The sequence below is a fragment of the Drosophila hydei genome, unplaced genomic scaffold, assembly GCF_003285905.1.
Source record: "Drosophila hydei strain 15085-1641.00,03,60 unplaced genomic scaffold, DhydRS2 tig00000001-arrow-pilon, whole genome shotgun sequence".
NCBI classification, from domain to species: domain Eukaryota; kingdom Metazoa; phylum Arthropoda; class Insecta; order Diptera; family Drosophilidae; genus Drosophila; species Drosophila hydei.
Window position 1 is genome coordinate 2,643,236 of NW_022045643.1, and position 21,812 is coordinate 2,665,047.

Here is a 21,812-nt window from a genome sequence, read left to right on the forward strand (position 1 = left end):
AATCTTATTAGAATAGCAAAAAATATTATTAGATCTTGCGAGAAGAAAATCGTCTATAGAAGAGGGACTATAAAAATTGCCAAATTTATTATATTTCCACATTTTAAATTTTAAATGATTTTTATTTTATTATTTTTAAGTGATTTAACTGAATTTATGTCAAATTTTTTATATGTTTTACTTAGTTACTTTATATAATAGATAAACAGAATATGAACTATGTCCCCCTGCTTTTAGCTTTTTATCTACCTGTCTCTATCTACCTCTTTATCTCTATCTCAATCTCTATCAATTCGTTTAGCTGTCTATCTCGCTCACTATGTCTCTGGCAATGTGTCTATGTCTCTCTCTTTATCCCATGTTCTCTCTTGTCCTCTTCTCGAAGCTTCTCTTGCTGACTATCTTGCAGTCTAAGATAATTGCATATTCCACTCACATTTTCCAAGTGCATTGTAAAATAATCTTTGTTGTTGTTTTTGTTGTCGTGTGGTGTCTGTTGTCTATCGATTTCAGTAGCCTTCAGCCTTCAGCTGGTGCTGCATGCATATTAAGCAGCTGCCTCTGGCCGTGTCTCTTTATCCGTGCGCCATGTATCCATCAGATACGTTTTGGCCATTGCGTTTAATATGCAAATTGTGACCGTTGCCATTCAAAATCGCGGCGCCTGCAATTTGTTATTTAGAAATCAAATGCAACACATTCCTATAAGGGCATGTAAACCACATGTCTATATATATATACATATTTGTGGCACATTTGTGGCACAGAGCTGATAAGCCATGACAATTTCTTGTAAATATTATTTATTTATATAATAAATATATATATACTTATATTTATATGTTTGGTTTTCTTTTATAGAGCATGCATTTCCTTTGCAACTTATCGCTTGACCAACTTTTTTTGTCGACGCGGCGATAAATGCGTAACAAATTGAAATACAATAATAGAAAAACAAAAGTAAGAATTAAAAACAATAAACAAATAGAGTTTTTGGCGCTTTATCATTTGCAACCAATTAAAATGCAAAGAATGTATTCGCAAAGAATTTGTATCTCTAAAAGGCGAGGTATTTGTGTATATATACATTCGTGATGTTTGGCTGACTATCGAAATGCGTCATTCACAAATCGACTTTAAAGCTGTATAAACAACTCAGTTGCCAATTTATTCTTCAAAGTTTATAAAAGTCGGATTTGTAAAGCAGATCAAGTCTGTGTCTATAGTTTAGAAAGTACTCTCAACACTTATTTAGTTTTTTTTTTTAATTTGCCTTATGAGTGTTTTGTATGATTAACACCCAAGTGCCACGCCTCGCAATGGCAAACAATTTAATTTGTTTAAATATTATGCGTCAGCGCATAGCAAATTTTTGTTATGTTGTACCTAGAAGTCTGTTTTCTTTATACATTTTTTGGTCAGCATCTAAGGATGATTCATACTGAGATCTTATAAGGCATACTTTCAGATAGATATACTTATAACTATATACAGCAACATATATACATTTATTTGCATACATTTCCGTTTTACTTGTGTAAAAATATAGTATTGGATGCGTCAGAAGAAATCTAAGAAACTTATCAGTAAAGCCAATGGCGCATACTGTGACTAAATGAAATGAACCTGTTGCTGCTTATAAAAGTATATATACTAGGTATATACATATATATACACACACTAGGTAACAGCGTGTGTCTTTATTAAATTGGTTGTGGCTTTTATCGAAATATGCGCCTTATCAGCGCACTTCAAATGACCTACAGCTAAATGATAATACGGAATATATCAAAAACCATTTGCAGTGCTCGAAAAGGCATTATAAATGCAGCGAACTTTTACAACACTCAAATGTGCCAAAAGTTAATTGCATATTATAATTTTTAAAGTTTCATAGAGTAAACTATATAAGCTGGCTAAGTCCAAACGACAACTCTTATATATTAGCAGACATATATATATATATATATATATATATATATATATATATATATATTTATATGTATATATAATTTTCGCTGCTATCTTTCCACACAAACACGCATAGACTGGCTCACACTCGCTGCGATATGAGCAAAGGTTAATAAGCAAATATTAGTTTGGATATTAGATACACAACGTCGTGACAGGTAACTTTTAGAATATTATTTTATTTATTTTTTCTGTTTCTCTCTTTTTTATTGTTGTGTTGTCTATTTTATTTGACCCATAGGCTGCAAACAAAGCTAAATTAATGTTGTCGGCTTCAACATGACCATGTTTGGGGTGCGGTTGCAAAAAATAGTAGTAAGAATGTTACAATCGAATTCAACTGACTGCTGAATACTGGCTTAAGTAGCAAAACGGCCAACACTGATCTATCTATAAGACGTGGTGATCATAGCCCCAAAACTGTGAAACGTGAAGCTCTTCATATTCTATATAGTAAAATTAATTCTATTCTGTTCATGCACCAAAACCAATATACTTCTTTCACTTTGTAATCGAGTCAAAAAATGGGCAACGAGCGCGTGTTCAATATGGTCAGGCATACCTTTTTGTTGGCGAGATTTATTTTCAATAATTAAAAATACCAAAATGATGAATGGGGCAAACAAAAAGGTAAAGAAAAAGAATGTGAATTTTTGCCATGATTGTGAATTTATGCAAAAGCGTTCTACGGGATTGTTTATGCTTTGCTGATAAATAGTTTTATAATTGAGTGTGTATATGGTTACCACATTGATAAGCCTACTGTGAAGTCATTCAGGATGTGGCTGAAGGCTGGCTTATGATGATTGCATTTGTACTCTTGTTTATTGTTTATTGTTTCTTGTGAAGCCAGTGCTTTGTAACGTTTTTAAAAAAATAAAAATATTAATTACTTTTGGAGATTTATGTAGTCAAAGAGCTAAAGCGCATAATTCATTCACGCCTGCTGACTTTTCATGCCGACATGTGGCTGCCACACGGCCAAACCTAAAAAGCTAAAGAACAAAAGATCCCTTGCCAAATGTGAAGCCATTTTATTTTGCAAATCGGGAGAGAGAGGGAGAACGAGCAAGTAGAGCAAGAGAGAGAGTCTGCTGGCAGCCACCCTCAAGCAGCTAAGATTCTGTCTCATTTCCATTTCAACTGTTGGCTGCACTTGACATCAAGTGGACAAGTGCCCGGAATAGCGCCTGCAACTCCGGGAGTCATGGCGACCGTTGCTTTGTTGCTGTTGCCGCATGCAACACAGCGACTGCTCCAATTTCAACAGTTTGCAACACGTTTCATTATCTGCTTGACAGTTGACGAAAAGCTTTTCCTTTTTGAGTCATTTCGCCCGGATCAGACTTTGCTGACTCACCCAGAACGTGGGGTTGTTTTGATAAGGACCGCCACCCTCACGAGCAAACGGGACAAACCACCAACAGCTGTTGGCTGTATGACTCACACAGTTACAGCTGACATTGTAAGGGCGCGTGGGTGGGCGTCTATGTTTATTCAGTCCACCCACTCATTCTCTCCTTCTACCCTTCAATCCCTGCACCCTTGTCAGCTCAAATTGCGGCAAAATGCTTGATTATGATGTTTGCTCAGTGCTAAAAGTGGAAAATTATTCCACTGTGTGCTGCACTAACAAATAAACCTAAATGAAACAAAGTAAACTAATTAAAAATTTTACACAAATTGCAAAACTTTAATTTTAGCCTTTGACAAACTCAACTTTAGTAAAGATTAAAATTTTTCAGCAATAATTAAAAACCTATTTAAAGAGTAATACTTAGAACTTACACACACGTTTCGCTCAGTGTATAGGAAGCTGTTGTAAGCTTCGAAAAAGCTTTTTTCTATATGTATGCTGGTATATTTATGCCCCAGGCAAGTTCAAAGGCAAAGGCAAAGGCATAAAGGCATAGAAAGAGTGTAGGAGAGAGCAAGATAGCTGTAGGAAATTTCCTTTGTTGTGTTATGTATGCTTTGTGAGTGTATGTGTGTGTTGACATCTCATCATAAAATGTTATGTGAATGTGTTTTTGAACGCGTTTTTATCCATTCGCCATGTAAATATGAAGTCCGCGTCTGCCTGGCCAATTCCTTGCCCGAACCTGGCTCTGGCTCTTTGTCTTCGCTGTGCACGCGCACTCCCTCCTTTTGGGCCAAACAGCTGCCGCACCCCGCCAACAAATTAGCTTCATTTCCTGTCGCATGACATGCCCAAGGCTTTAACCCTACCAAAATTCAACGCCTGCTTTTTTTTCGTTATTATTCATAAATACTTTAAAGGCATACGCAAATTTGTCTTGGGACATCTCTACAAAGTAATACTCTTCTTTATAGAACTTGGTAATATTATTTCTATATGATACTGTCAAGATTTGAATGGGACTTTAACATAAATATATATATATATATAAATATATTTATATCCATATATATTTATCCATATATATGTTAGGGTATTTATGCTTCGACAACTCTAGCTTCTTTTCTTTCTTTTGTTTTTGTTTGTGGCATGGCTTGCAAAATCTCAAGTCGAATTATTTATTTATCTTCAATTTTTTTTGGGTTTTTCTTGCTAGCGTGGGCAAGCTGTGTGAAGGAGTCGCTGCCTGCGCAGCTAACGGAAATCGTTAAATGCTTTTGAGAGCAGCGCGCAGATAAGCGTCCCCATGAGGCAACATGCCGCTTGTGTTGCGGCAACATGTTGCCAGGCTGTCATCTATATGTATATATTTTGCAACGATGTTAACGAACTCATTTGTGTGGTTGTGTTTCTGTTTCTGTTTTCTTTTTTTTTTTGTTCATAAAGAAATCGATTCTTTCGGCACCGGAAGAGCCGCACAGCGATCGGGGCAGCTGGCAGCGGGGATCGAGCACGTAGCCGGCTACTGGGCACGATCACTAAAGTGCTTGACTCATTTGGTCGGACTCGCCGAGCCAGGCCAGGCCAGGCCAGGCCAGAGCCATATTGTACGTGGCATAAACACGAATGAGGTCGCTTTCAGTTTCTGCACATAACTGATTCATTCGACCATAAAAACGCAGCTCCCATAATGTGTAAGGAAACGCGTGCCACACACAATTGTAGGCGAGGGGATGGAGGGGTCCGTTGGTCGCCATTGTCTACCCCTACACTGGCTGTTTATGACTATTTTAAATAAAATGCATCAATCATTCAACGGCGCACATTAAAAAAATATCATTGGCTTTGTTTTGTCAGCGCGTGAGAAATTGCATTTGATATAAATGTTCATAATACGAGGGGGATCATCGCGGGCTATCAAGAGTCCGAGTTGCTCATCCAGCGAGCAGACCGACAACAGCGGCAACAGCAGTAGTAGTGGCTTTGGTTCCACTTGCGGCACACTTTTTGCCGCAATTTGCGGCAAAGCTGCGCTGTGCGCCAGTCGAAATAAGTCAAGAGTCTGAGACGTGTCTCGCTGCTTTGCTCCGACGTGGTATAATAATATTAAAACTTCACTTGGTTCATAAAAAGACAGAAAAGAAAACGTTGCTGGGCGGACAACAGGCGATGGCGATGGCGACGGCAAAGGCGACGGGCATAAAAGTTGCGCGTTGTTTGCTGCCAGTGGAGCAGAAGCAGTCAGCAGTCAGCAGGCAGTAGGCAGTGGGACTTGGAGCATGCGGCAGGCGCTAGAAGTTGTTGCACAGTTGTTGCCGGTGCAATGCACTCCGTACGACGCTGTCATTGTGGCAGCTGCCTCAGCTGCCAACTATTTTGCATCACATACACACATACACACACATAAAAACTAATAAGTGTTGCAACAGTATGTGTGTGTGTGTGTGTGTGTGTGTGCTGGGTCGTGTCATGCAACTCGCTGCACACGTCGTCTTCAACGTTGTTGTCATCGTTGTCGCCTTGTGATAATGCCATTATGCTATGATGGTAGCGTTGATTCCCCCGAAGAAGAAGAAGACGTAGAAGCAGAAGCAGACTTGCAACAACAACAACAACTACTCTAAGTAGAGCTATAAGAAGAAGTTGAAGAAAGACGAGAACATTGACTTTGAAGTTACACCCAATGGGGAGTCGACAGTTGGCTGCGCCGTAAACGTTGTGATGCAGAGCGAATTTCTAATTAAAATATGCTAATTCATGTGGAAAGATAAATTAATCGATTAATCAAGCGATCGATAAAATTTAATCAAATGCGACGTGTGCAGCTTAGAGGATTATATGGATCATAAATTTGCAGGCTTTAATTGAGGTGACATTGTGGGATATCTATATACGGCAATTTAATATGAAATATGGACGGAAATTTGAATGGCAAGTGAATGGTGCCTTGTTATCGATAAATCAACATAAATAGAGTTCGATATAGATACATCGACATTAGGATATAAGATATCGATTATTTATCGATATAAATTTGTAATGTGGAAAATCAATATCAAGTTAGGATGAGGGTAGATTATGGATTTAGTATTAACATATCGATAATTTATCGATATGTATATTGCTACGTTGTTGTATTCCCTTCTAACTTAATTCTTAATTCATTTCTGTCTCTACACATAATTTTCATTTGAATTGCGAGTCATAATTCATTTTTTTGTATCTACGTAATTTTCCCTCACATATTCATTAACTTTCTTTATCTCTTTCCCTTTCTCTGTTTGCTTTCCAGGTAAGTTCACTCTTCACAATTAATCAAGCCACGTGAGTTTATCGGCCAGCTGCCATTCGATAAACACATTTGCCATTTCTCAGTTTATAAACAATGCGAGATGAGAATCGAGTAGAGGGGCAGTAAAACACAAGAACAGAAGCAGCAGCGGCATCGCTGCGGCCTTAGTCTGCGTTCTTAGACGGCATTGCAATTGATGCGTTTATTTTTATAAGCCTTTAGCGCATTTATTATAAACAAAATATATTTTCAAGCGTTCAACCGTGCAATGTTTATAAGTTTCTCATTGTTTTTTTGTTGTTGTTGTGTTTATGTTAACATTGACTGCTAGCTGAATGAAAAGAGGAAGACACATTCGTGTCTGCAGCCACACACTGAAACTTCTTGACGCATTTCCGTAGAATCTCCTCTTTCTCTTTTCCTTAATCTTAATTTTCTATTTAGTAAACAGCACGTCTTCCATTTCTGGCCACGCCCATTTCACGGGACAGGCAGCTGGCTAACTTTTACTTTTTGTATACGTACATGCAACGAATCGATTTGATATATATCTCTGTATCTCCATATATACATACATATATAAAACGCAATGCGTTCATAATTCTCTCTTTATATGCCATATATTGGGAAGTGTTTCCGTATTTTATTTTGGCACTTTCAGTTTTCATAAATGCGTTCCCCACTCGTATTATATATCATACATATAACTCTGAAAATATATGTATATACAGATATATTCATAAATGCTTATGCATTCGCTTTATTGTCTACTTGATGAGCTGACTAATGAAGCTGGTACGAGGGTAGCCGTAGACCCCTCTCCTGTTCTCTCTCTCTCGCACTTTGGCATTATTCATCAGCATAATTAACATTACAAATCATAAAACGTCAGTCAATTTGCATTTCTATTGTTTACAATAGCAACAATAACATTCAACCACAACAACAAAAGTTTGTTTTCATCAAAGTCTTGTTATTTGGTTTGTTGTAGTTTGTTTTGAAAATTATTTATGCATTCTATGGTCATATATATATATATATATATATATATATATATATATATATATATATATATATATATATGTATTCACACATTAAATTTTGGGACAGGTGTAAACCGGTTTCAGCTTGTGGATCTTTCATTTTCAACTAGCTGCATAATTTGTTTTATTTCTCTCTTTCTCGAAATCAGTTTCGATTTGTGATTCGATATTTGTGTGCATTTCTTTCTTTCTGTGTTTAACTGAATTCTTTTGTTAATTTGCGAAAGTGAAAACAGTTTTTTATAGCCCTACTCAGACAACATTTCAGTTTAATAACACAAATGAAATGCAAATTGAGCAACGAAATAGAGAGAAAGAATAGAAAATAAAAGCAACTATTGGATCATAAAAAAGCATATATATATGATGAACAAATTAACATATGATGGAAAATGTTGTTTGTAGAGCGCTACGAGAATCTATGCTAACGGTAGTTCGAATGCATTCTAACTGTTGTTGCAGCCGTTAAACAGAGACCGAAACTTCTGAGAAAAGCCGTCAAAAGAAGAGGTTTACAGTAGGCATATCTTGAGCCAAGAAATAATGTTGATGACAGTTGGGGAAACTGTTGATAGAATAGTTTTATAATTCTATTGTTTTGTGGAAGTCTAAAAAATGCTAAAAAATTCAATAAAAAACATATACAGAAATGGTTTTTGATGACTAAATTGAAAACAAAATTTTCCTAACGAAAATATTTATAAATCTATATATTTAGTTATATATATATATATATATATATATGCATATATATATGCAGCCAAATGGCCACTTGGAAAATATTTTTCATACAGAAATAAGCAAAAGCACTTGGCTAACGTTTTTCTGCACAGCCCACGCCGAAAAATATCTACAGCAGCCGGCAAAAAATTAAGAAAAAAAACACTTGAGATACACGAAAAAAATAGGAAAAAAACACATGCATAAAAATGATCTTAAATGCGGCGATCGTTGCTTCGTTCATAAATCGTTTGGCTTTTGGGTGTTGTGGGTGGGTGGCGTTTGGCAATACTTGTTATGAAATCGCCAACACTCCACTTCCCCTCACTCTCTTTCTCTCTGTTCCTCTCTCTCTCTCTCATTCTGTGTGGCTCGTTTTGTTTGGCAAGCTTTGCAGACGTTTCATTGTGCGACGATCATGTTCAATTTTGTATGTTTTTTTTTTCCAAAAGGCGTTGTCCAAAAGCCAAGCGTCGAAATTGAACCAGGCCAAAAACAATGGCATAGCCCCCAGACGGAGTGGCACTTGGCGTTGAAACTCGTTTAGCCATTTGATGATGGAGTTGCATGGGCAACTAACTAAGTCTCAGCACTCGCCTCCCCCACGCTCTCTCTCTCTCTCGCTCTCTCTCACTCTGGCAAACAGCTGCGTGTGTTTAACGTCGTCAAGCAGCTGGAACAAACAGAAAATCTCGGCTAAACAATGGCAAAGTCCGTTTCCCGCTTACCGTTTGCCGCTTGCTCGTTGCACTCAACCATAGGAAACTGAGAAAAAGCAACAACAATAATATCAACAGCAACAACAACCGCGAGCAATTGAAACCAGAATTTCGTTTGGTTTAGATTTTCACTTTTGCGGCTGTCGGTCAATTACCCAACCTCCCGCTTCTCGCGCCTTGCGCCTGCCAATCATTCAGTCAGTGAATGGGGCCTGCGCCTTCGCCTTCTCCTTCTCCTGCACTTGGATGCCAGCCAGCGGCACGTGTTCCCATCAGCTGCCTAGCCAATTTTCGCTTTGTTCTAAGGCACACACATTACTTGCTTTTCACTGGCTTAATTGAAAGCGTTTCTGGCCGCAGGGCACTGCCTGCTCAGTCAATTGTCCACTATGATTAGGAGGCAGCTGCTCTCAGCTGTTGCAGATTGGCTTTTCAAATTGTTGCAGACCTGATTGAAGCTGAGTTTATGCAAAAGCTGCCGCTGCCGCTGCTGCTGCTGTTGGCTATAATTGGGTTTGCGTTTGGTGAAAACAGAAATAGAGGGAGAGAGAGTATTCAAAATTAATCAAAATGCAGATAGTCCTTTTCTCAGGTGTATATTTACTTGAGAGGTAGGTGAGAGTCAACATTTGGAGCTATAAATGCTATTTAGGTTTCTCAAAATTTGTGCTTGTGTATGATTCAAATCTGATTTAGCTTAACGCTCCAATTGTGAAGCAATACAAATTGGAGTCAAAACAAATGAGATTCGATTTGAATCACGTACGCAGGCAAAGCTTTAAATTACATTATTTCTATACATATGTGCAAACAACTTAATTATCATTGAACATTTATTCTTTGTAACGTTTGCTATTGTGCCTTTGTCCGTTGTTGTTGTGGCATTTGAGACATTTTTCGGGCTGCTTCTTCAGCTAAAACTCTCTCACGTTCGTGCAGCTGGCAAAAGTCGTAGACAATTTAACCTTTTGAACTGACCAGCGAGCTCAGCGGAAGGCAGCTTGTGACGTCAGTTGCATGTCTGAAGTATGGCATTATTGTTGTTGTTGCTGCTGCCTGTTATTAATTGACTTTTGAGTTGACTCGACTGGGCGAAATGACGGCGTTTAATTTATTGCGCATACGCCCCGCTGTCTATGAAAACTTAAAGAAAAAGTGCAGGAAACAGGCAGACAGTGACAGAGAGAAAAAGTGCAGAGAGAGAGAGAGAGAGAGAGAATTAAAGTGTGCACTATACCACCCACATGGCAAGGCACAGTTGCTGCTGCGGAAGCTGCTGCTTAAGGAAGTCGCAGCTGAAAACTGCAGTCAATTGTTTGAGGTGTGAGGCGTCTGTCTGCCAGGAAGACTCGAATTGCATTTTCATGGCTCATAAATATTGCATTATGGCTCACAGTCAGTCAAGCACATGCTCAAGTGTTCTCTCCGTCTATGCGAGTTGAGTGCAGCCCTATATATATACCCTGTAAATAGTTACTTCACATGTGGTACTCTGCACTTTGAGCTCCTTGTTATATACAAGATTGTTAACTTAACTGAGTGACTCTTTGTTTCTGATATTTTTTTAAGTATCAAATAATAAAAAATTTAGTTCAGTGCATAAAAATGCAAAAATTTTTATTGCTGAGCATTTCCTCAGGGCAACTATAAAGATCTCAAATAAAATATTTTCTTTGCCTTTGTTTATTTATTTTATGGTATGTGGGAGCAAGATTCTTAGCTCTCTTTCCTCTTCTTCTCTCTGTTTTTAATTGTTTATATTGCTCTTTCATTCCTAGCAGTAGTATTCGCTCTAAGTTCTTGCTTCTGCCTAGTCACTCGCACCGCGTTTCGCTTTTATAATTGCCACCTTGTTTTCCACGAATCTCTTGCCGCTATCCGCGCACAATCAAAAGCGTATGTAAATACATATATGTGAGAATTTTAATTATAAGGCAGGCACAGCGGCAACAACAACTAATTACTTACATATATGTTAAAGTGTATCTATGTGGCTACAGATTAATGATAACTTGAGTTGAGTTAAGAGCTGCTTCTCTAGCGAAATGGCAACGAAGAAGAATGACGCGAGTGCATGAGAAATTACTTACATGGAAAATGTTGTTTTTCACTTTTTGTTGCTGTCGTTGTTGTATTTTCTTATGCCGCCTGCTCTAGTTTAAAGTAAAGTATATATAAATGTAAAAAAAAACATTGCATTTTTGTCGTACATGCAACGGAAATGCAACAAATTGTTGTCTAAGCTCTTGGCAACAAAACGAATTGAGAAAAAAGCGAAACTATGGCAAAGCCATGCTCGGCTTTAAGTCCTGGCCAACATCTATTTATAGCTAGTTAGTTGTAGCTATTGCCCATACCATGCCATGCCATGATCCTCTTTTCATCCAACATCTATGGATTCTACAATGTCCGGGCCTGCATTGGGCAATGCGCAATGCGCATGCGCCACACGGTTCCAACAAAGTAGTTCAACCTGTTCGGCTGCTTTGCGACGCGGCCAAAAGAATGTGGCTGCGAATTTATAGCTCTTTTGCTTTCAACTTTACTACAAAGACCGGCTGCGATGCGATGCGATGAAGACTTCTTCAATATACATTTTGCTAGCTTTTCAACAGCAGCAATAGCAGCAGCAGCAACATCAGCTAGAAAATAAGTAAATTTTTAAGTTTTCTAGCAGTTTACGCGCAAGATTTACGCAAATATGTTGCGCTGAATGGCCATGCCACATAAAGTATAACATGAGCCAAGGGGCCACCGGGGCAGCAGGGCCAATAAATGCCAAACACATAAAATTTGTGTAAAGTTGTAAATATGTGCTAATGGGCCGAGTTTCTTAGTATTTAAACGTTGCTGTACTGAACTTTGCTCTATGTGCAGGCTAAATTTGATATAAATTATATATAATTTATATATCATTTGAATGTCTTAATCAACTCTTTCTATAAACATTAAGGTATTATATGAAAAAGATTTTCTAAAGTATTTTTATAATATCCTATAGCTAGCTAACTTTTTGTAGTGTATTTGGAGCTGCGTCCTATTGCCTTAGTTTGCATATGATGTGAAACTTAACTACGCTTCGAGCTTCAATGTCCGTTGTAGTCATTGCTTCAATTCAACAATATCAAATTCATTCATTTATAACGTACAGCATCTGCGCTGTTAGACTTTTGTCTTAAGTCTTCTTCTGTGCTGTTTGTTTCGCTTCTTCAGCGCAGCTCAGCACAGATCAGCTTCTCTCAATTAAGTTTAATGAGCACATGGGCATTTTCATAATTGGAGCAAATTAACTTGGATGGCGCTTGAGCGAGGAGTGTGCGCAGTGAGCTGAGGAGGACGGTCTTCGGTGCCAAATGCCTTTTGGACTTTATAAAGATCAAAATAAGAACAAAAAATGCCGGAAGTGTTTGTTGGCCAACTGTTTGCTTGACCAACTTGTTGGCAGCTGCCAATTGAATCTTTTGCTAGTTGCTGCTGCTACTGTTGTTGTTGTAGGTACTTAACAGGTACTTTGGACTATATCAGTCAATTGTTTTTGTTGTTGTTATTCTTGTTGAACGCCTAATGAACGGCCATTGTCAGCGAGCCAGAGCACTGTTTTGGCCAGGCCAACACACCGTGCGCCAGTTATTTTTTTGCTCGAGTTGTGGGCACGTTTCGAGGTCACTTGACCAGCGCGCAATCAGCAATAAAAAAGAGCTACATAAAAATTTAATAAATATAACAATAAAATAAAATGCAAAAAAAAGCTAGCACTTCTGCATGGCAGATTTGTTGTTCTTCTGCTTTTGGCCAACTCACGACTTGTATGATTCTGAATATTTATTGAAATTCTTGGCTTATCAGCGACACCGAAATTGACTTTTGGGCCACTTAAGCTGCTGCACTGGGTAGCACTTGGCCAATTAGTTTGCATCTGGCTTTCAACATGAGCTGCCTGTTTGGCTATTTGACTGCTGTTACACATTTCAGCCACAAGGATTGGCATATGGACTTTTTGGTGAGTGCTGAGTGCCGAGTGCCGTGGTGGCCAAACGCAACAGCAACAACAAGCCGCAAGAACTGCACCGCAGGTGGTTGGCTGACTGCTTGCTAAGACCAGTTTGCAATTAAATGTCGCCGTTTAAATGTGCTTTGATTTTTGCATAACCAACTGCAGCCAATGTGTGTTAGAGCTGGTCACAACGCAGCCGGAATGCCAGCTAAGAAAGTACAGTCGTACACTAAGAAACTTTGAGAAATGCGCAAAAGTGAATAATATTTATGAGAAGTGAAACAATTCGAAATTCTTGCTAAAAACTGCAAGTCGAGCTATCGATTAAGCAGAAAAGTGCATTGAAAGCAATTCACTCGAAGTGAAAACAAAAGTATTGTAATAGCAATAGCAATAGCAATTATATTTATGAACAGATTTCAAGCAAATTTTAAGGGCCTTAAGTTAGTCTTAACTATGCTAATGCAATATCTTAAATATAGCTCCAAAGCTCAACTGGTGTGAGTTGTGTTGCTGCGTGAGTCGTGTCGTGTCGTGTCGTGTTTTTTTGGGCCACTCACGTGAGCATCTCAACGAGTTGCACATTTAGCCATTGGCTACCAAATTTGAGCAACTAGCATGGCTAGCTGCTTAACTTTAGCTTTTGGCTAAAGTTAAAAGTTCAAATAAACGGCGTTGTTCAAGTATTTTATGATTATACTACTTGTTTGCTGCTGGCTGTTAACGGTTTTACACACACGCACACTTGTGTACATAATGTCTGTGTCTATGTGTCTTAGATTTTTTGGCTGATGCTTTATGCTTCCTGTTTGGTCTGGCTAGCGCGCATTATCAGTCGACGTCGTCATCATTACGAGCGTGAGCTTCTGCTGGCCAAGATCATGTAGATGCCACATATTGTTGTTGTTGTTGTTGTTGCTGTTGTCTAGCGCTTGAAGATTAACTTGACTTGCTGCTCTCTGTTGATTCTCAAGATTTGTTTTTGTTTGCCAGCAGCTTTAACTGTTGCCTCTGGCCTCTGGCGCTGCTCTCATGAGTTAACTGTGAAAAGGCGTCGCTTGATTTATTCATTTATTCATTCAGCTGCTGCATATATATATAAATAAATACATATATATACACATATATGTAATTATCAAAGCTTGTAAGATGGCAATTTGTTGTTGCAAGCATTTTACACATGTTGCTGGCCGCAACTGAGATAAACCGCAACTGTACCTTTTATTTGTGCTATTTTTTTCTTCTCTCTGGTTTCATCTTGTAAGAATTATAATTGGATAAAAGCGCTGTACCTTTGATGTTGATGTTGCTTTAGTTGTAGTTGTGCTTGACTAACCTAATACGAATATTCGTATTGATTTTTTGTACGCGCTCTGCAAAAGTTATTTAATCAATAGCAAAATAGACAGCAACAACAACAACAAGAAGAAGCGTGACACACAAAGCGAACTGACAACGGGTTAATGTGCTAATTTTTGGTACGCTGCACAACACTTGCCTGACAAAACCAACAAAAACTAAGTCAGCGAGAAGGAGAAAGATTGAGATTGAGAGGGAGCGAGAGAGAGAGAGAGGGAGAGGGATAGGGAGAGCGCACAAAGGCAACGCATATATATATAAATAGCATTTGAAATGTGAAGTGCAAGAGTTGGTGGAGTGGGAGTGGGGGCTGAGGCGACACAGTGGGCTAACAAGTGGCAGGCAAATGTTCACACAATGGTTGCCCACAAGGGCTTCGCTGTTGTTGCTGTTGATGCGGAAAATCGTTGCAACAAATTAACTGAAAACGAGCAAAAGCTGCTTATAAATAGTTGAAAGAAAAAAGCCAACAACAAACAAAACGGGTCAGGAGTTGTTTGTGCTTTAGTTTTTGTTTTTGTGTTTGTTTTTTTCCTTTGGTGTTTTCTCTTTCTTTGCCCAGTTGAGGTTTTGCCTCAAATCAAACGAAATTAGCGCAAATTTGTGGAAAATCACATGAGACATCTGGCCAAATTGTTGACAGTCGTTGTTGTAGTTACGGTTTTTTTTTCTCTGTATTTACTTAAATTGTTGCAGTTGCAGTGTTGCTGTTGCATGGTACATTGAACCGCCTTTCAGAAATGTTTTTACGCTCTCTTCGAATGACAGCAAAACAAAAAAATAGAGAAATACTGCACTGCGAGCAAACATCATGATGAGTTTGACAGTTTATAGTCAAAACAAAGGCGCCGCCGTTTGTTAAATTGTAAAAAATATGTATACAAGCAAACCCACACCAGGGGTGCTAGGGAGCGGGCGGCAGTCATGTGTGTGCGTGTGTCTGTATCGGCAGCATGAGTACGCGCTTAAAACATGCAGCCAATGTCAATTTGCCAGGCCCAAGGCCCCGCGTGCAGCGACGGGCGACCAATGACCAACGAGCAGCGTCATCTAAATGTCAACTGGGTGCAGCAACAACAACAATAACTAACAACACACGCTGGGGCGCTCAACTCTATTGTCGATAGTTGCATTGCTTATCAGCGGCAGCAGTTGCTGTTGTTGCTGTTGGTGTCGCTTCTGCTCTTGTTGCTGTCACAATTCTTGTGCTTTATTTTGCGTGCCACGTCCGTTGCAGATAAAACCCGTGCTGCGGAACTTCCATTCAGAGTCAGTCGCAAGCCCCATTTTTCTGTTATTATTGTAATCAGTCGTATATCATGCAATGCGTCAAGCAACTACTTTTTTCTTTTAATATAAAAAAGTGTCTGTTTAATAGAGGCATAGAGGCAAGAGCTGCAAATAGAAGAGCAAAACGTGAGCGAGCTTCATTTAGTTAAAGTTTTTCCTAGCTCAATCCTGTTGTCCAGTGTAATTAATGCGGCATGCCATTGGGGCAGCGATTTAAGCTGTTGGCATGTCTAAGTTAACACCCGACTGCACCACCAAAACCCCACCCCGAGCATTACTTAGCCTGTCTATGGCTTCCAGCCGCAACTGACTGGCAATTGGTAACAAAAATTGTTGTCGCTGCACCTGTTACCCAGTTTCGTTAGCCTGTTGGCCGGACCGGGCTGAGCTGAGCTCTAGCTTGGTTAGTCGGTCGTCAAAACTGGGTCTAAAAACACAAAAAATAAAACAAAAAAAAACAACAACAACAAAGCCAAAAGGAAGCCAATGTTTCTGGTCGAGTGAACGCCTCGACAATTGTAATGTAAAACAGGAACCATATTGTACCACACGCTCACAGCGTTGCGATCAGAGCAAGCGAGACGGACATAATAATATGCTGTCGCTTTCTGCTTCAATTGACACCCTTCAGCTAGTTGCAGTTGAAATTGCAGTTGCAGTTGCAGTTGCAGTCGCAGTTGCAGTTGCAGTTGCATAAAGATAAACATCGACAGCACAGCTCATTTGGTGGCCATCACGACGCTGCCTCGCTTACTGCTTGAGTTTCCTCTCTCACCTGGCGCTTGCACAATATTTGATTTGCCATCTACTACACCTGTGTGTGTCCGTCTATGCTTAAAGCATTCGATTAGATAAACCAGGCAGCGCGCACACTGCAGCAGCTGCCAATAGAATTGAAAAAAAAGGCCCCAAGTAAAACCCCATTATAAATCGATGCGATTGTTTGCTTATAAACAGCCTGGACTTGTTTAGTTTTAGTTTTACGATTGTGACCAAGGGGTATACTAACAAAAATATGATTACACCTAATTGAATTTAAAAAATGTATATAATTATGATTGCAGGCAGTCAGAACAAACCTTAAGACATACAATTGGGAACCTGGTTTTAACTCGTCAAGAACTAGTGTGATAAAATCTCTTCGCTATTGAAATAGTCATTGACATGGCTTAGCCAAGTATTTTCTCAGCTCTTGTGCCCATTTCCACTGCATTTTATATGCTGACTATAGTTTTGATCAATTGTCACGAACAAATAAATAACAAAATGAAGAAAACGAATCGAAACGAATCGAAGCAGAGACACGATTAATTTAATGAACTTCAACAATGCAGAGTCAAGAGTGAGTGTGAGTGCGATTGTGAGTGCCTTAATCAATCGCTTGAATTTCAATCTTGACCCAGTGGCTATGTGTCAGGCCTCAAAGACCTTCCACAGTTCCCTCGGGTCTGGGCATTGGAAACGCCCTTATGTGATGATTGTTGTTGTTGTTGATTCCATTTCACATTGATTGCTCACATTTCCAGCACAATCGATGACAATCTTCCAAACGAATTTAACACTTTTCGTTGTTATTTTCTTTTTTTTCTCTTCTACATTCTATTTGTTGCTCTCGTGTTTTGTTGCTATTTGTAGCTTTTGTCTCTTAGCAATTTGTTAATTTCTTTATTGGTTTTTATTGTCAAAGTGTTTCCTATTTGTTATTGTGCTGTGGAAAGTGTAAACTTATTGTATTGTCTTTAGATTCTTATTGTAGCATTTACTTGATTGTCTTTATGAAGCGCTGCTGGCGCGGGGGCGGAGGGGAAACACATGAGTTGTTGTATCAGTGAAAGCGTCAACTGGTTAGCGTTTTGGGGGATTGGTGTTGGGACTAATAACTCGATGGATTTGCTGTTTGAATTTGAAGTTGAAGTTGAAGTGTGCCTGATGACATTTAGCTTTTTCTGATTCCCGCTGATTCCCGCTTTTTGGTTGGCGCTCCAACTTTCGCCATGATTTATTGGCCAGCATTTTCGGTCATTGCGACATTAATCTTGTGACTCGCTTATAAAATATAAATAAATATTATTTAAATGTTTATCTCGTTGCTTATCTTCAATATCCCAAAGGTTGTTAACCCAAACAACTTGTGTTGTGTTGCTGCCACAACCACGCAACTTTGTTGCTTATTTTCGCTGCCATCTGCCAGTGCTGGCAGCTCCTCATTCGGCATAGCGTGCTGCCACATGCTACACTGTAGAGTGTCTCTTCACAGTGTGGAGCAGCTGGTATGCCAACTTTAAGACCCTTGCGCCCCAATGTTGTTGCTCCTTATAAGCCTGTCTGTATGTATTTGTTGTCCGCCTTTTATAGCCGGCGCGTGAAACATTTGCGCGCTGTGCCAGGCTCTGTCTGGTCAAGGTTAACTATGCGATCCAATGCGCTGCGTTTCGATTGGCAAATAACCTCCAGAGTCGTCTGTCAATGTCAACATTCATTGGACTCGCTGCGTGCATAGAGATGAGCTCGTGTTCGAGCTCGATTCCCAGCATAACTGAGCAGCATTTTAATCTATAGATCAGCAGTGAGCGGCAGTTCATAAGTCTCTAGCCAAGTCAACCGAAATCATAAATGTTGATTAGTAAACCAAGTTAGTCATTTAAAAAAGTGCTTATGCAATTTAAAAATTGCTTTGTGGTTAAGTTTATTTGTAGATCATAAATATTTGAAATTTAATAATAGCATAAAATTGTAGAGCAATTTTATAAATAATGTTGATTCAAACCAACTTTCCGACTGCTGCAGAACTAATTAAGCCATGTTGCATGCAACTTTACTAATAATTAACAGCAACATCAGCAGCGGCAGCAGCAGCAGCTTGTTTGATTTAAAGACAGCAGACATCAGTGATTATCACTGTTCTCTGGTTGTACATAAACATTTATAAATTACCAATTTAATTATTAATTGTGCCGCTCACCTGTTATTAGCTCTTTATATAAATCAATGGCGTTAATCGCAACTTTCCTGCCCAGACACAGGCCATTTAATCGGCAAACTGGCACAGAGCGGTCCAATTTCCCGCTGGCCGAGGATATTGCGCAAGTGCTGCAACAGCGACAGCTGGAAAAAAAGTAAACTAAATGAATTTAAAAGCAATTTTAGTTGTGTTCAGGCCGAGTTTGGGCCCTCGGGTATTATAGCAATGCCAACTGCAGCAGTTGACACTTAAGTGCTCAAGGCCTGCCGTTCGGCTTGACAGGCAGCCACCCACAAAGCGAACAGCAACACATGCATTATGCATGCCACTGTGGCAACATCATAGGCCGCTCAATTAAAATGTTTGTGTGTGTGTGGCATTTTCCTGACCATTTGTTTGATTAGTTTTGGATTAACCACCAAAAAATGATTTTCTCTGACAGTTTTGACTGAGTGAAAGTTGTGTCACCCACAATTCTACAAATGCAACTTAAATCGCTTTTATTTATGTTTATTTGTTTTTTAAATGAAGTCCACGCACGTTGCCTTCAATAATTAAGTGAAAATGTCGCAGGCATTGCCAAATTTCACTGATCAATGCAAACGCAACAAATTTAAATTCGCCACACATTAAATAACGAAACAAACATCAAAGAGACAGTTAAATAATGCTCGACGGACTGATACCCTGTGGTAATTATAAAAGTAATGAAAGAGTCGCTGAAAAGTGATGGTAATGAGTACAAAAAGGCAATGAAGAAGGGTTGCTGCAAGCAGTGCTCGACTGACTGATACCCTGTCAAATGAATATTTATTAGATACAATCTTTTGATGCACACACATTTACCTATTGCATATTAATACCCTGCAATCTTGCACAATCTGTACCCTGCTTAACTGTCATGCTTATTTAATAGTCTAGCTACCCTATTTCCCTTTATTTTGTCACACTTTCATTGAATACGCGACACACAAAACAAGCGCCAAAACGAAGAAGACCTCAAAAACGTAGCGATTGTGGCCCAAATAGTTGCTTATTGAGGTTTGATGCTGATCATGATCATAATAGCAATCTCTAACTGTGCTTCATTACGTAATTGGTTTTGTTTTTCTTTAAAAGTTTTGGAGCTTATGCAAATTCGCATGTTTGAGGCCAAAGTTTTAAAGTTTGCCTATTTGCCGTTTGTTTAGACTGCTTTAAATTCCATTTGTTTGCCGAGACAACGAGTTTCTTGTTATTTGTTGCTATTGTGGCTTTGTGGGCTTGATTGGCAACGTCTCTTGATGTTACGTATTTTGTTTATATTTTCTCTTTATTTAGCTTGCGTGCGAAAAAGTAAAAAGTGGAGCAGAGTTTGTTGTTTTGTCTCTCTATTGACAAATCGTATTGAATGGCATTGCAAATTGCCATAGCACAGCATAACTCGAACATTATGTCACTAGATGCTTTGAGGAAGTTGCACAGCTTGACGATTTCCATAATCAGCAACCCGAGCTACTGTAAATGACTAATTTTGTTTGCCAGCGCTTAGCATAATATCAAATCTAAATACTTAGCAGTAGCTGCTAATTGGAGTGAGTCTCTTTATGGCATACGCCTTTAAAGCTATCTTAAAATGGTTATACAATCGTTGTACTAGCGCGCATAATAGGGAAAAGCAGATGTTTCTGACAGCAGCGCCTTTCTATGCGATTTTCATAAGTGCTCAATTTTACTTGCTATACAGCAATTGGCGAATTATGGCAGCTAATTGAATAGCAATACCCCAGATCTTTATCCACATGCCAATTGGAAAAAAACCCGCTATCTTATATCTTACATATAATTCAATTTAATTTCATTAATGCGCCTGTGTTGCGTATACGCCACGTTAGCTGCCACTCGCTGGCTGTGGCGCAGTTGTTTTTCTGCGCTCTATTAAAATACGAAACTCGATTAATTTTCTTCACAACGCAGATTTCGTTGATCTGCTGGCGATAGAGTGGATTCGGTTTCTCTTTGTTGGCGGCTCAATGTCAAGTTATAAAATCAATATGAAAACAATTTCTATTAATTTCTACAACTGTGAGACGCATAATATGTAATCCGCTTCATGTGTCATCTTATTTTTATTTTCAGGATCAGTACGATAATCTTTCAATACACACAAACAAAGGCATTGAAGTGCTCGATAAATATGCCAATTTTGTACGGGATCGAGTGGCCATAGAAACGGAATATGCCGGCAAATTGAGGTGAGTACGAGTATATATATATATATATATATATAGTATATATATATGTATAGTAAATAAGCTTAAGATACAGTATTTTATTTGTCGCTCAACTATAATAAATTGCGGTTAAAACCATATTATTTATGACAGTCACAACTGAGAAATACTCTGATTTAGCTAAGCAATTACTTGGCAGTCTTATATCATACACTCTCAACTACGTGTTATAAACAGAATATTATTTTAGCTCAACGCCTCATTTGTTGGCTTTTTGTTAAAAAACTAATTGAAATAATTACAAATGCTTTTAAGCCTCCGAAAAATGTGTAAATCATGTGGCGCCACTTAATGTCCATATTTGAACGTCAATTAAATGATATTTTTTGTACGATTTGAAGCCAAAGGCCTCGCCCGTTTTGCGGGCTGGCGGCCTGTCAAGACAAAAACAAAAAGCCAAGCAAATGAACAACAAAAATAACAAAAACAACAAACAATTCCTTACAAGAAACAAGACACATTAAACTGAACGCCAGTGCAATTCTCATAAATGTAAAGTATTTTTTATTTTTATTTTTGTATATAAATTGAAAAATGGAATAAGCACAAGGTCAGCCAGTTCTAGAGATTGTGCTCGCGGTGCATTGTGGCCATTCCTGGGCATCGAATAAATAGCTAATTATATACTTTTGTAGCGCGCAGGGAGCCCATTAAGACTGCTCATAAAGTATATATGTACATGCACTTCAATTATTGCCCTGTGCAAGCGTCAACATGGACTCAATTTAGAGAATGTTGAGCCGCACCTCAGCATGCGAGGGAGAGTGTGTGGCATGTGTAGGGTGTGCGTGGCTCACACCCCTGGCAATGTCCGTACAAAGCTCCGTTT

General features: G+C 38.8%; 1 protein-coding gene across 6 annotated transcripts in view; it reads left to right on the forward strand.

The window, feature by feature from the left end:
- LOC111604762 (formin-binding protein 1-like) overlaps positions 1 to 21,812 on the forward strand; it is a 33,026-nt gene that overhangs the window by 4,930 nt on the left and 6,284 nt on the right. For all 6 annotated transcript variants that reach the window (XM_023322955.2, XM_023322960.2, XM_023322957.2 and 3 more), the window contains one exon: positions 20,829 to 20,944. In XM_023322955.2, the coding sequence (XP_023178723.1) occupies positions 20,829 to 20,944 (116 nt within the window). The remainder of the gene's footprint in view (positions 1 to 20,828; positions 20,945 to 21,812) is intronic.